Below are 15,109 nucleotides of genomic sequence, written 5' to 3' on the forward strand. Positions count from 1 at the left end.
ATAGGTTTGTGAAATAAGTGCGTTATGAGTTTCTGAACCATGTGCGTTATGGGTTTGTAAACCATGTGCATTATGGGTTTGCAAATTATTTCGTGATAGCTTTGTGACCATATCCGTTATAGGCTTATGAACCAGGTCCATGATGGGTTTATGAGCAATGCAAGTTATAGGCTTGTGAACCATGTGTGTTAGAGGTTTGCAAAGCATATGAGTTATGGGTTTGTGAAACATGTCCATTAAGGGATTGTGAACCATGTCCATTATGGGATTGTAATCCATGTCCATTATGGGTCTGTGAACCATGTCCATTTTAGGATTGTGAACCATATCCATTATGGGACTGTGTACCATCTCCCTGTGGGATTTTGAACCATGTCCCTTATGGGATTGTGAACCATGTCCATTATGGGATTGTGTACCATGTACATTATGGGTCTGTGAATCATATCCATTATGGGATTGTGAACCATGTCCATTATGGGATTGTGTACCATGTCCATTATGGGATTGTGTACCATGTCCATTATGGGTCCGTGAATCATGTCCATTATGGGATTGTGAACCATATCCATTATGGGGCTGTGAATCATGTCCATTATGGGATTGTGAACCATATCCATTATGGGGCTGTGAATCATGTCCATTATGGGATTGTGAACCATGTCCATTTTGGGATTGTGAACCATGTCCATTTTGGGATTGTGAACCATGTCCACTATGGGTATGTGAACCATGTCCACTATGGATCTGCAAAGCATGTCCATTATGGGTCTGTGAATCATGTGCATTTTGAGTCTCTGAACGAAGTCCATTATGCGTCTCTGAACCATGTCAATTATGGGACTGTGAACTATGTCCGTTATAGGTCTGTGAACCATGTCCATTAAGGGATTGTGGACGATGTCCACTATGGGTCTGTCAACCATATCCATAATGGGACTGTGCACCATGTCAGTTATGGGATTGTGAACCATGTCCATTATGGGATTGTGAACCATGACCATTATGGGATTGTGAACCATGACCATTATGGGATTGTGAACCATGTCCATTATGGAATTGTGCAACATGTCCATTGTGGGATTGTGAACCATGTCGATATTGGGATTGTAAACCATGACCATTATGGGATTGTGAACCATGTCCATTATGAGATTGTGATCCATGTTCACTATGAGTCTGTGAACCATGTCCAAAGGGGATTGTGAACCATAAACATTATGGGATTGTGCAACATGTCCACTATGGGATTGTGAACCATGTCGATAATGGGATTGTGAACCATGACCATTATGGGATTGTGAACCATGTCCAGTATGAGATTGTGATACATGTCCATGATGGGATTGTGAACCATGTCCATTTTGGGACAGTGAACGATGTCCACTATGGGTCTGTGAACCATGTCCATGATGGGATTGTGAACCATGTTCACTATGAGTCTGTCAACCATGTTTGTTATGGGATTGTGAACCATGTCCATTATGGGATAGTGAACAATGTCCACTAGGGTCTGTGAACCATGTCCATTATGGGTTTGTGAACCATGTCAACTATGCGTCTGTGTACCATGTCCATTATGGGATTGTGAACCATGTCCATTATGGGCTTGCGAATCATGTCCATTATGGGATGGTGTCCTATGAGCATTATGGGATTGTGAACCATGTCCATTATGTGTCTGTGAACCATGTCCATAATGGGACTGTGAACCATGTCCATAATGGGATTGTGAACCATGTCCATTCGGGGATTGTAAACCATGTCCACGATGAGTCTGTGAACAATGTCCATTATGGAATTGTGAACCATGTCCAGTATGGGATTGTGAAGCATGTCCACTATGAGTCTGTGAACCATGTTGATTATGGGATTGTGAACCATGTCGGTTACGGGATTGTGAAACATGGCCATTATGGGTCTGTGAACCAGGTCCATCATGGAATTTTGAATCACGTCCATTCTGGGATTCGGAACCTTGTCCATTATGGGATTGTGAGCCATGTCCACTATTGGTCTGTGAATCATGTCCATCATGTGTCTTTGAATCATGTCCATTATGGTATTGTGAACCTTGTCCCTTATGGGTCTGTGAACCATGTCCATTATGGAATTGTGAACCATGTTCATTAAGGGATGATGAAACATGTCCATAATGGGATGGTGAACCATGTCCATTATGGCATTGTGATACATGTCCATTTTGGGATTGTGAACCATGTCGATGATGGGATTGTGAACCATGTCCACTATGGGTTAGTGAACCATGTCCACTATGATTCTGTGGACCAGATCCATTATGAGATTGTGAACCATGTCCATTATGGGATAGTGATACATATCCATTATGGGATTGTGAACAATGTTGATTATGGGATTGTGAACCATGACCATTATGGAATGGTGGACCATGTCCATTACGGGACTGTGAACCATGTCCATTATGAGGTTACGAACCATGTCCATTATGGAATTGTGAACCATGTCCACTATGTTCTGTGAACCATGTGCATTACGGGATTGTGAACCATGTCGGTTACGGGATTGTGAAACATGGCCATTATGGGTCTGTGAACCATGTCCATGATGGGATTGTAAACCAGGTCCATCATGGAATTTTGAATCACGTCCATTCTGGGATTCTGAACCATGTCCATTATGGGATTGTGAGCCATGTCCACTATTGGTCTGTGAATCATGTCCATCATGTGTCTTTGAATCATGTCCATTATGGTATTGTGAACCTTGTCCCTTATGGGTCTGTGAACCATGTCCATTATGGAATTGTGAACCATGTCCATTAAGGGATGATGAAACATGTCCATTATGGGATGGTGAACCATGTCCATTATGGCAATGTGATACATGTCCATTTTGGGATTGTGAACCATGTCGATGATGGGATTGTGAAACATGTCCATTATGGGTTCGTGAACCATGTCCACTATGATTCTGTGGACCAGATCCATTATGGGATTGTGAACCATGTCCATTATGGGATAGTGATACATATCCATTATGGAATGGTGGACCATGTCCATTATGGGACTGTGAACCATGTCCATTATGGGGTTACGAACCATGTCCATTATGGAATTGTGATCCATGTCCACTATGTTCTGTGAACCATGTGCATTATGGGATTGTGAACCATGTTGGTTATGGGATTGTGAAACATGACCATTATGGGGTTGTGAACCATGTCCATTATGGGATTGTGAACCATATCCATTATGGGTCTGTAAACCATGTCCATTATGCAATTGTGAACCATGTCCACTATGTTCTGTGAACCATGTGCATTACGGGAATGTGAACCATGTCGGTTATGGGATTATGAACCATGTCCATTATGAGTCTGTGAACAATGTCCATTATGGATATGTAAACCATATCCATTATGGGATTGTGAACCATGTCCATTATGGGTCTGTGAACCATGTCTACTATGAGTCTGTGAACAATGTCCATTATGGAATTGTAAACCACATCCATTATGGGTCTGTGAACCATGTCCATTGTGGGATTGTAAACCATATCCATTATGGGATTGTGCATTATGTCCATTATGGGTCTGTGAACCATGTCTACAATGGGTCTGTGAACAATGTCCATGATGGAATTGTAAACCATATCCATTATGGGTCTGTGGACCATGTCTATTATGGGATTGTAAACCATATCCATTATGGAATTGTGTACCATGTCCATTATGGGATTGTGAACCATGTCCATTATGGGTCTGTGCACCATGTCCACTATGGGTCTGTGAACTATGTCCGCTATGGGTCTGTAAAACATGTCCATTATGGGTCTGTGAATCGTGTGCATTTTGAGTCTGTGAACGATGTCCATTAGGCGTCTGTGAACCACGTCAATTATGGTACTGTGAACCATATCCATTACGGGTCTGTGAACCATGTCCATTAGGGGTCTGTGAACCATGTCCACAATGGGTCTGTGAACCATGTCCATCATGTGTCTTTGAATCATATCCACTATACGTCTGTGAACCATGCCCATGAAGGGATGGTGCACCATGTCCATTAAGGGATGGTGAACCATGACCATTATGGGATTGTGAACCATGTCCATTATGGGATTCTGAAAAATGTCCATTATGGGCTGGTGAACCATGTCCATTATGGGACTGTGAACCACAGCCATTATGGAATTGAGCAACATGTCCATTATGGAATTGTGAACCATGTCGATTATGGGAATGTGAACCATGTCCACGATGGGATTGTGATACATGTCCATTTTGGGATTCTGAACCATGTCGATTATGGGATTGTGATCCAAGTCCATTAAGGGCTTGTGAACCATGTCCATTATGGGTCTGTGAACCATGTCCATTATGGGATTGTGAACCATGTCCATTATGGGACTGTGAACCATGTCCGTGTGGGATTTTGAACCATATCCGTTATGGGTCTCCGAACCATATCCGTTATGGGTCTGTGAACCATGTCCTTTATGAAATGTGAACCATGTCCATTATGGGACTGTGAACCATGTCTATTATGGGATTTTGAACCATGTCCATTAGGAGACTGTAGACCATGTCCACTATGCATCTGCGAACCATGTTCATCATGGGATTGTGAACACCGTCAAATATGGGATTGTCAACAATGCCCATTATGGATCCGTGACCCATATCCATTATGGGATTGTGAACCATGTCCATTATGGGTCGGTGAACCATGTCCATTATGGGTTTGTGAACCATGTCCATTATGGGTCTGCGAACAATGTCCACTATGGGTCTGTGAACTATGTCCACTATCGGTCTGTAAAACATGTCCATTACGGGTCTGTGAACCATGTGCATTTTGGGTCTGTGAACGATGTCCATTATGCGTCTGCGAACCATGTCCACAATGGGTCTTTGAACCATGTCCATCATGTGGCTTTGAATCATGTCCACGATGTGTTTGTGAACCATGTCCATGATGGTATTGTGCACCATGTCCATGATGGGATTGTGAACCATGTCCATTATGGGATTCCGAAAAATGTCCATTATGGGATGGAGAACTATGTCCATTATGGGATTGTGAACCATGTCGATTGTGGGAATGTGAACCATGTTCACTATGGAATTGTGCAACACGTCCATTATGGGATTTTGAACCATGTCGATATTGGGATTGTGAACCTTGACGATTATGGGATTGTGAACTGTGTCTATTATGGGATTGTGATACATGTCCATTTTGGGATTGTGAAACATGTCCATTATGGGATGGTGAACAATGCCCACTATGGGTCTGTGAACCATGTTCATTATGGGATTGTGAACCATGTCCACTATGAGTCTGTGAACCATGTTTGTTATGGGATTGTGAACCACGTCCATTATGGGATAATGAACAATGTCCACTAGGGTCTGTGAACCATGTCCATTATGGGATTGTGAACCATGTCAGCTATGAGTCAGTGAACCATGTCCGTTATGGGATTTTTAACCATGTCCATTATGGGCTAGCGAATCATGTCCATTATGGGATTGTGAACCATGTCCATTATGGGGTTGTGAACCAGGTCCATTCGGGGATTGTGAACCATGCCCAAAATGGGACTGTGAACCAAGTCCAGTATGGGTTTGTGAACCATGTCCATTTGGGTCTGTGAACAATGTCCATTATGGAATTGAGAACCATGTCCAGTATGGGATTGTGTAGCATGTCCACTATGCCTCTGTGAACCATGTTGATTATGGGATTGTGAACCATGTCGGTTACGGGATTGTGAAACATGGCCATTATGGGTCTGTGAACCATGTCCATGATGGGATTGTGAGCCATGTCCATTATGAGATTGTGAACCAAGTCCATCATGGAATTTTGAATCACGTCCATTCTGGGATTCTGAACCGTGTCCATTATGGGATTGTGAGCCATGTCCACTATTGGTCTGTGAATCATGTCGATCATGTGTCTTTGAATCATGTCCATTATGGGATTGTGAACCATGTCCCTTATGGGTCTCTGCACCATGTCCATTATGGGATTATGAACCATGTCCATTAAGGGATGATGAAACATGTCCATTATGGGATGGTGAACCAGGTCCATTATGGGATTGTGAACCATGACCATTATGGGATTGTGAACTATGGCTATTATGGGATTGTGCAATATGTCCATTTTGGGATTGTGAACCATGTCGATAAAGGGAATGGTGAAACATGTCCACTATGAGTCCGTGAACCATGTCCATTATGGGATTATGAACCATGTCCATTCTGGGATTCTGAACATGTCCATTATGGGATTGTGATACATATCCATTATGGGATTGTGAACAATGTTAATTATGGGATTGTGGACCATGTCCATTATGGGACTATGAACCATGACCATTATGGGATGGTCAACCATGTCCATTATGCGGTTATGAACCATGTACATTGTGGGATTGTGAACCATGTCCATTATGGAATTGTGAACCATGTCCAGTATGGGATTGTGAACCACGTCCACTATGTGTCTGTGGACCATGTCCATTACAGGACTGTGAACCATGTCCATTATGGGATGGTGAACCATGTCCATTATGCGATTACGAATCATGTACATTGTGGGATTGTGAACTATGTCCATTATGGGATTGTGAACCATGTCCATTATGGGGTTACGAACCATGTACATTATGGGATAGTGAACCATGTCCATTATGGAATTGTGAACCATGTTCAGTATGGGATTGTGAACCATGTCCACCATGGTCTGTGAACCATGTGCAGTACGGGATTGTGAACCATGTTGGTTATGGGATTGTGAACCATGTCCCTTATGGGTCTGTGAACCATGTCCATTATGGGATTGTGAACCATGTCCATGAAGGCATGATTGAAGCATGTCCATTATGGGATGGTGAACCATGTCCATTATGGGATTGTGAACCATGACCATTTTGGGATTGTGAACTATGGCCATTATGGGATTGTGAACCATGTCCACTATGAGTCTGTGAACAATGTCCATTATGGAATTGTAAACCATATCCATTATGGGATTGTGAACCATGTCCTTTATGGGTCTGTGAACCATGTCTACTATGAGTCTGTGAACAATGTCCATTATGGAATTGTGAACCATGTCCATTATGGGATTGTGAACCATGTCCACTATGTTAGGTGAACCATGTGCATTACGGAATTTTGAACCATGTCGGGTATGGGATTCTGAACCATGACCATTTTGGGGGTGTGAACCATGTCCATTATGGGATTGTGAACCATGTCCATTAGGAGACTGTAGACCATGTCCATTGTGGGTCTGTGAACCATGACCATTATTGGATTGTGAACCATATCCATTATGGAATTGTGAACCATGTCGATTTTGGGAATGTGAACCATGACCATTATGGGATTGTGAACCATGTCCATTATGGGATTGTGAACCATGTCCTTTATGGGTCTGTGAACCATGTCTACTATGAGTCTGTGAACAATGTCCATTATGGAATTGTGAACCATGTCCATTATGGGATTGTGAACCATGTCCACTATGTTAGGTGAACCATGTGCATTACGGAATTTTGAACCATGTCGGGTATGGGATTCTGAACCATGACCATTTTGGGGGTGTGAACCATGTCCATTATGGGATTGTGAACCATGTCCATTAGGAGACTGTAGACCATGTCCATTGTGGGTCTGTGAACCATGACCATTATTGGATTGTGAACCATATCCATTATGGAATTGTGAACCATGTCGATTTTGGGAATGTGAACCATGACCATTATGGGATTGTGAACCATGTCCATTATGGGATTGTGATACATGTCCATTATGGCATTGTGATACATGTCCATTATGGGTTAGTGAACCATATCCATTATGGGTCCGTGAGCAATGTCCATTATGGAATTGTAAACCATATCCATTATGGGTCTGTGAACCATGTCATTATGGGATTGTAAACCATGTCCATTATGAGTCTGTGAACCATGTCCACTATGGGTCAGTGAACTATGTCCACTGTGGATCTGTAAAACATGTCCATTATGGGTCTGTGAATCATGTGCATTTTGAGTCTGTGAACAATGTCCATTATGCGTCTGTGAACCATGTCAATTATTGGACTGTGAACCATGTCCATTATGGGATTGTGAACCAGGTCCAATCGGGGATTGTGAACCATGCCCATAATGGGACTGTGAACCAAGTCCAGTATGGGTTTGTGAACCATGTCCATTTGGGTCTGTGATACATGTCCATTTTGGGATTGTGAACCATGTCGATTATAGGATTGTGATCCAAGTCCGGTATGGGATTGTGAACTACGGCCACTATGCCTCTGTGAACCATGTTGATTATGGGATTGTGAACCATGTCGGTTACGGGATTGTGAAACATGGCCATTATGGGTCTGTGAACCATGTCCATGATGGGATTGTGAGCCATGTCCATTATGAGATTGTGAACCAAGTCCATCATGGAATTTTGAATCACGTCCATTCTGGGATTCTGAACCATGTCCATTATGGAATTGTGAACCGTGTCCATTATGGGATTGTGAGCCATGTCTACTATTGGTCTGTGAATCATGTCGATCATGTGTCTTTGAAACATGTCCATTATGGGTCTGTGAATCATGTGCATTTTGAGTCTGTGAACAATGTCCATTATGCGTCTGTGAACCATGTCCATTATGGGATTGTGAACAATGTTAATTATGGGATTGTGGACCATGTCCATTATGGGACTGTGAACCATGTCCATTATGGGATGGTGAACCATGTCCATTATGCGGTTATGAACCATGTACATTGTGGGATTGTGAACCATGTCCATTATGGAATTGTGAACCATGTCCAGTATGGGATTGTGAACCACGTCCACTATGTGTCTGTGGACCATGTCCATTATGGGACTGTGAACTATTTCGATTATGGGATGGTGAACCATGTCCATTATGTGATTACGAACCATGTACATTGTGGGATAGTGAGCTATGTCCATTATGGAATTGGGAACCATGTCCATTGTGGGATTGTGAACCATGTCCACCATGGTCTGTGAACCATGTGCAGTACGGGATTGTGAACCATGTTGGTTATGGGATTGTGAACCATGTCCCTTATGGGTCTGTGAACCATGTCCATTATGGGATTGTGAACCATGTCCACTATTGGTCTGTGAATCATGTCGATCATGTGTCTTTGAATCATGTCCATTATGGCATTGTGAACCATGTCCCTTATGGGTCTCTGCACCATGTCCATTATGGGATTGTGAACCATGTCCATTAAGGGATGATGAAACATGTCCATTATGGGATGGTGAACCAGGTCCATTATGGGATTGTGAACCATGACCATTATGGGATTGTGAACTATGGCCATTATGGGATTGTGCAATATGTCCATTTTGGGATTGTGAACCATGTCAATAAAGGGAATGGTGAAACATGTCCACTATGAGTCCGTGAACCATGTCCATTATGGGATTATGAACCATGTCCATTCTGGGATTCTGAACCATGTCCATGATGGGATTGTGATACATATCCATTATGGGATTGTGAACAATGTTAATTATGGGATTGTGGACCATGTCCATTATGGGACTGTGAACCATGTCCATTGTGGGATGGTCAACCATGTCCATTATGCGGTTATGAACCATGTACATTGTGGGATTGTGAACCATGTCCATTATGGAATTGTGAACCACGTCCACTATGTGTCTGTGGCCCATGTCCATTGCGGGACTGTGAACCATGTCCATTATGGGATGGTGAACCATGTCCATTATGCGATTACGAACCATGTACATTGTGGGATTGTGAACCATGTCCATTATGGGATTGTGAACCATGTCCATTATGGGGTTATGAACCATGTACATTATGGGATAGTGAACCATGTCCATTATGGAATTGTGAACCATGTTCAGTATGGGATTGTGAACCATGTCCACCATGGTCTGTGAACCATGTGCAGTACGGGATTGTGAACCATGTTGGTTATGGGATTGTGAACCATGTCCCTTATGGGTCTGTGATACATGTCCATTATGGCATTGTGATACATGTCCATTATGGGTTAGTGAACCATATCCATTATGGGTCCGTGAGCAATGTCCATTATGGAATTGTAAACCATATCCATTATGGGTCTGTGAACCATGTCATTATGGGATTGTAAACCATGTCCATTATGAGTCTGTGAACCATGTCCACGATGGGTCAGTGAACTATGTCCACTGTGGATCTGTAAAACATGTCCATTATGGGTCTGTGAATCATGTGCATTTTGAGTCTGTGAACAATGTCCATTATGCGTCTGTGAACCATGTCAATTATTGGACTGTGAACCATGTCCATTATGGGATTGTGAACCAGGTCCAATCGGGGATTGTGAACCATGCCCATAATGGGACTGTGAACCAAGTCCAGTATGGGTTTGTGAACCATGTCCATTTGGGTCTGTGATACATGTCCATTTTGGGATTGTGAACCATGTCGATTATAGGATTGTGATCCAAGTCCGGTATGGGATTGTGAACTACGGCCACTATGCCTCTGTGAACCATGTTGATTATGGGATTGTGAACCATGTCGGTTACGGGATTGTGAAACATGGCCATTATGGGTCTGTGAACCATGTCCATGATGGGATTGTGAGCCATGTCCATTATGAGATTGTGAACCAAGTCCATCATGGAATTTTGAATCACGTCCATTCTGGGATTCTGAACCATGTCCATTATGGAATTGTGAACCGTGTCCATTATGGGATTGTGAGCCATGTCTACTATTGGTCTGTGAATCATGTCGATCATGTGTCTTTGAAACATGTCCATTATGGGTCTGTGAATCATGTGCATTTTGAGTCTGTGAACAATGTCCATTATGCGTCTGTGAACCATGTCCATTATGGGATTGTGAACAATGTTAATTATGGGATTGTGGACCATGTCCATTATGGGACTGTGAACCATGTCCATTATGGGATGGTGAACCATGTCCATTATGCGGTTATGAACCATGTACATTGTGGGATTGTGAACCATGTCCATTATGGAATTGTGAACCATGTCCAGTATGGGATTGTGAACCACGTCCACTATGTGTCTGTGGACCATGTCCATTATGGGACTGTGAACTATTTCGATTATGGGATGGTGAACCATGTCCATTATGTGATTACGAACCATGTACATTGTGGGATAGTGAGCTATGTCCATTATGGAATTGGGAACCATGTCCATTGTGGGATTGTGAACCATGTCCACCATGGTCTGTGAACCATGTGCAGTACGGGATTGTGAACCATGTTGGTTATGGGATTGTGAACCATGTCCCTTATGGGTCTGTGAACCATGTCCATTATGGGATTGTGAACCATGTCCACTATTGGTCTGTGAATCATGTCGATCATGTGTCTTTGAATCATGTCCATTATGGCATTGTGAACCATGTCCCTTATGGGTCTCTGCACCATGTCCATTATGGGATTGTGAACCATGTCCATTAAGGGATGATGAAACATGTCCATTATGGGATGGTGAACCAGGTCCATTATGGGATTGTGAACCATGACCATTATGGGATTGTGAACTATGGCCATTATGGGATTGTGCAATATGTCCATTTTGGGATTGTGAACCATGTCAATAAAGGGAATGGTGAAACATGTCCACTATGAGTCCGTGAACCATGTCCATTATGGGATTATGAACCATGTCCATTCTGGGATTCTGAACCATGTCCATGATGGGATTGTGATACATATCCATTATGGGATTGTGAACAATGTTAATTATGGGATTGTGGACCATGTCCATTATGGGACTGTGAACCATGTCCATTGTGGGATGGTCAACCATGTCCATTATGCGGTTATGAACCATGTACATTGTGGGATTGTGAACCATGTCCATTATGGAATTGTGAACCACGTCCACTATGTGTCTGTGGCCCATGTCCATTGCGGGACTGTGAACCATGTCCATTATGGGATGGTGAACCATGTCCATTATGCGATTACGAACCATGTACATTGTGGGATTGTGAACCATGTCCATTATGGGATTGTGAACCATGTCCATTATGGGGTTATGAACCATGTACATTATGGGATAGTGAACCATGTCCATTATGGAATTGTGAACCATGTTCAGTATGGGATTGTGAACCATGTCCACCATGGTCTGTGAACCATGTGCAGTACGGGATTGTGAACCATGTTGGTTATGGGATTGTGAACCATGTCCCTTATGGGTCTGTGAACCATGTCCATTATGGGATTGTGAACCATGTCCATGAAGGCATGATGAAGCATGTCCATTATGGAATGGTGAACCATGACCATTTTGGGATTGTGAACTACGGCCATTATGGGATTGTGAACCATGTCCACTATGAGTCTGTGAACAATGTCCATTGTGGAATTGTAAACCATATCCATTATGGGATTGTGAACCATGTCCTTTTTGGGTCTGTGAACCATGTCTACTATGAGTCTATGAACAATGTCCATTATGGAATTGTGAACCATGTCCATTATGGAATTGTGAACCATGTCCATTATGGGATTGTGAACCATGTGCATTACGGAATTTTGAACCATGTCGGTTATGGGATTCTGAACCATGACCATTTTGGGGGTGTGAACCATGTCCATTATGGGATTGTGAACCATGTTCATTAGGAGACTGTAGACCATGTCCATTATGGGTCTGTGAACCATGACCATTATTGGATTGTGAACCATATCCATTATGGAATTGTGAACCATGTCGATTATGGGAATGTGAACCATGACCATTATGGGATTGTGAACCATGTCCATTATGGGTTTGTGATACATGTCCATTATGGCATTGTGATACATGTCCATTATGGCTCAGTGAACCATATCCATTATGGGTCCGTGAGCAATGTCCATTATGGAATTGTAAACCATATCCATTATGGGTCTGTGAACCATGTCATTATGGGATTGTAAACCATGGCCATTATGAGTCTGTGAACCATGTCCACTATGGGTCAGTGAACTATGTCCACTGTGGATCTGTAAAACATGTCCATTATGGGTGTGTGAACCATGTGCATTTTGAATCTGTGAACCATGTCCATTATGCGTCTGTGAATCATGTGTTTTGTGGGATTGTGAACCATGTCCATTAGGGGTCTGTGAACCATGTCCACTGTGGGTCTGTGAACCATGTCCATCCTGTTTCTTTGAATCATGTCCACTATGCGTCTGTGAACCAAGTCCATGATGGGATTGTGCACCATGTCCTATTATGGGATTGTGAACCATGTCCATGATGGAATTGTGAACTGTGTCCTTTACGAGATTGTTAACCATGTCTATTATGGGATTGTGAACCATGTCCATTCTGGGGTTTTGAACCATGTCCATTGTGGGATTGTGAACCATGTCCATTATGGGGTTATGAACCATGTCCATTGTGGGATTGTGAACCATGTCCATTACAGGATTGTGAACCATTCCCAATTATGTGACTGTAAATCAAGTCTATTATGGGTTTGTGAACCATGTCCAGTTGAGTCTGTGAAACATGTCCATTATTGAATTGTGAACCATGTCCACTATGTGTATGTGACCAATGTTGATTATGCAATTGTGGACCATGTCGGTGACGGAATTGTGACCCATGTCCATTATGGGACTGTGAACCATGTCCATTATGGGACTGTGAACCATGTCTATTATGGGTCTGTGAACCATGTCCACTACAGGTCTGTGAACCATGTCCATCATGTGTCTGTGAATCATGTCCATTATGGGATGGTGAACCATGTCCCTTATGGGTCTGTGAACCATGTCCATTATGGGATTGTGAACCATGTCCATTATGGGATTATAAAACATGTCCATAATGGGTTGGTGAGCCATGTCCATTATGGGATTGTGAACCATGACCATGATGGGATTGTGAACTACGGCCATTATGGAATTGTGCAACATGTCCATTATGGGATTGTGAACCATGTCGATTATGGGAATGTGAACCATGAAAATTATGGGATTGTGAACCATGTCCATAATGGGATTGTGCAGCATTTCCATGATGGAATTGTGAACCATGTCGATCATGGGAATGTGAACCATGACCATTATGGGATTGTGATACATATCCATTATGGGATTGTGAACAATGTTAATTATGGGGTTGTGGACCATGTCCATTATGGGACTGTGAACCATGTCCATTGTGGGATGGTCAACCATGTCCATTATGCGGTTATGAACCATGTACATTGTGGGATTGTGAACCATGTCCATTATGGAATTGTGAACCATGTCCAGTATGGGATTGTGAACCACGTCCACTATGTGTCTGTGGACCATGTCCATTACGGGACTGTGAATCATGTCCATTATGGGATGGTGAACCATGTCCATTATGCGATTACGAACCATGTACATTGTGGGATTGTGAACCATGTCCATTATGGGATTGTGAACCATGTCCATTATGGGGTTATGAACCATGTACATTATGGGATAGTGAACCATGTCCATTATGGAATTGTGAACCATGTTCAGTATGGGATTGTGAACCATGTCCACCATGGTCTGTGAACCATGTGCAGTACGGGATTGTGAACCATGTTGGTTATGGGATTGTGAACCATGTCCCTTATGGGTCTGCGAACCATGTCCATTATGGGATTGTGAACCATGTTCATGAAGGCATGATGAAGCATGTCCATTATGGAATGGTGAACCATGACCATTTTGGGATTGTGAACTACGGCCATTATGGGATTGTGAACCATGTCCACTATGAGTCTGTGAACAATGTCCATTGTGGAATTGTAAACCATATCCATTATGGGATTGTGAACCATGTCCTTTTTGGGTCTGTGAACCATGTCTACTATGAGTCTGTGAACAATGTCCATTATGGAATTGTGAACCATGTCCATTATGGAATTGTGAACCATGTCCATTATGGGATTGTGAACCATGTCCACTATGTTATGTGAACCATGTGCATTACGGAATTTTGAACCATGTCGGTTATGGGATTCTGAACCATGACCATTTTGGGGGTGTGAACCATGTCCATTATGGGATTGTGAACCATGTTCATTAGGAGACTGTA

At 42.7% G+C, this 15,109-nt stretch overlaps 1 protein-coding gene across 1 annotated transcript; it reads right to left on the bottom strand.

Moving 5' to 3' along the window:
• Nucleotides 1–1,549: 1,549 nt before the first annotated feature.
• LOC137378605 (uncharacterized) lies at nt 1,550–3,107 on the bottom strand. Its single transcript, XM_068048904.1, has 2 exons — nt 2,517–3,107; nt 1,550–2,425 (listed from the first exon to the last, which is right to left on the bottom strand). Exons 1-2 carry the CDS (start codon nt 3,105–3,107, stop codon nt 1,550–1,552), a joined length of 1,467 nt encoding a protein of 488 aa, XP_067905005.1.
• Nucleotides 3,108–15,109: the final 12,002 nt, after the last annotated feature.

The sequence above is a fragment of the Heterodontus francisci genome, chromosome 17, assembly GCF_036365525.1.
Source record: "Heterodontus francisci isolate sHetFra1 chromosome 17, sHetFra1.hap1, whole genome shotgun sequence".
Lineage (NCBI taxonomy): Eukaryota > Metazoa > Chordata > Chondrichthyes > Heterodontiformes > Heterodontidae > Heterodontus > Heterodontus francisci.

Coding starts and splice junctions, on each gene's coding strand:
- LOC137378605 (XM_068048904.1), bottom strand. CDS start 3,107: ATGGATCACAATTCCATAATGGACATGGTTCGTAACCCCATAATGGAC. Junction 2,426..2,516: donor CCGACATGGTTCACAATCCC/GTAATGCACATG, acceptor CATGGTTCACAG/TCCCGTAATGGACATGGTCC.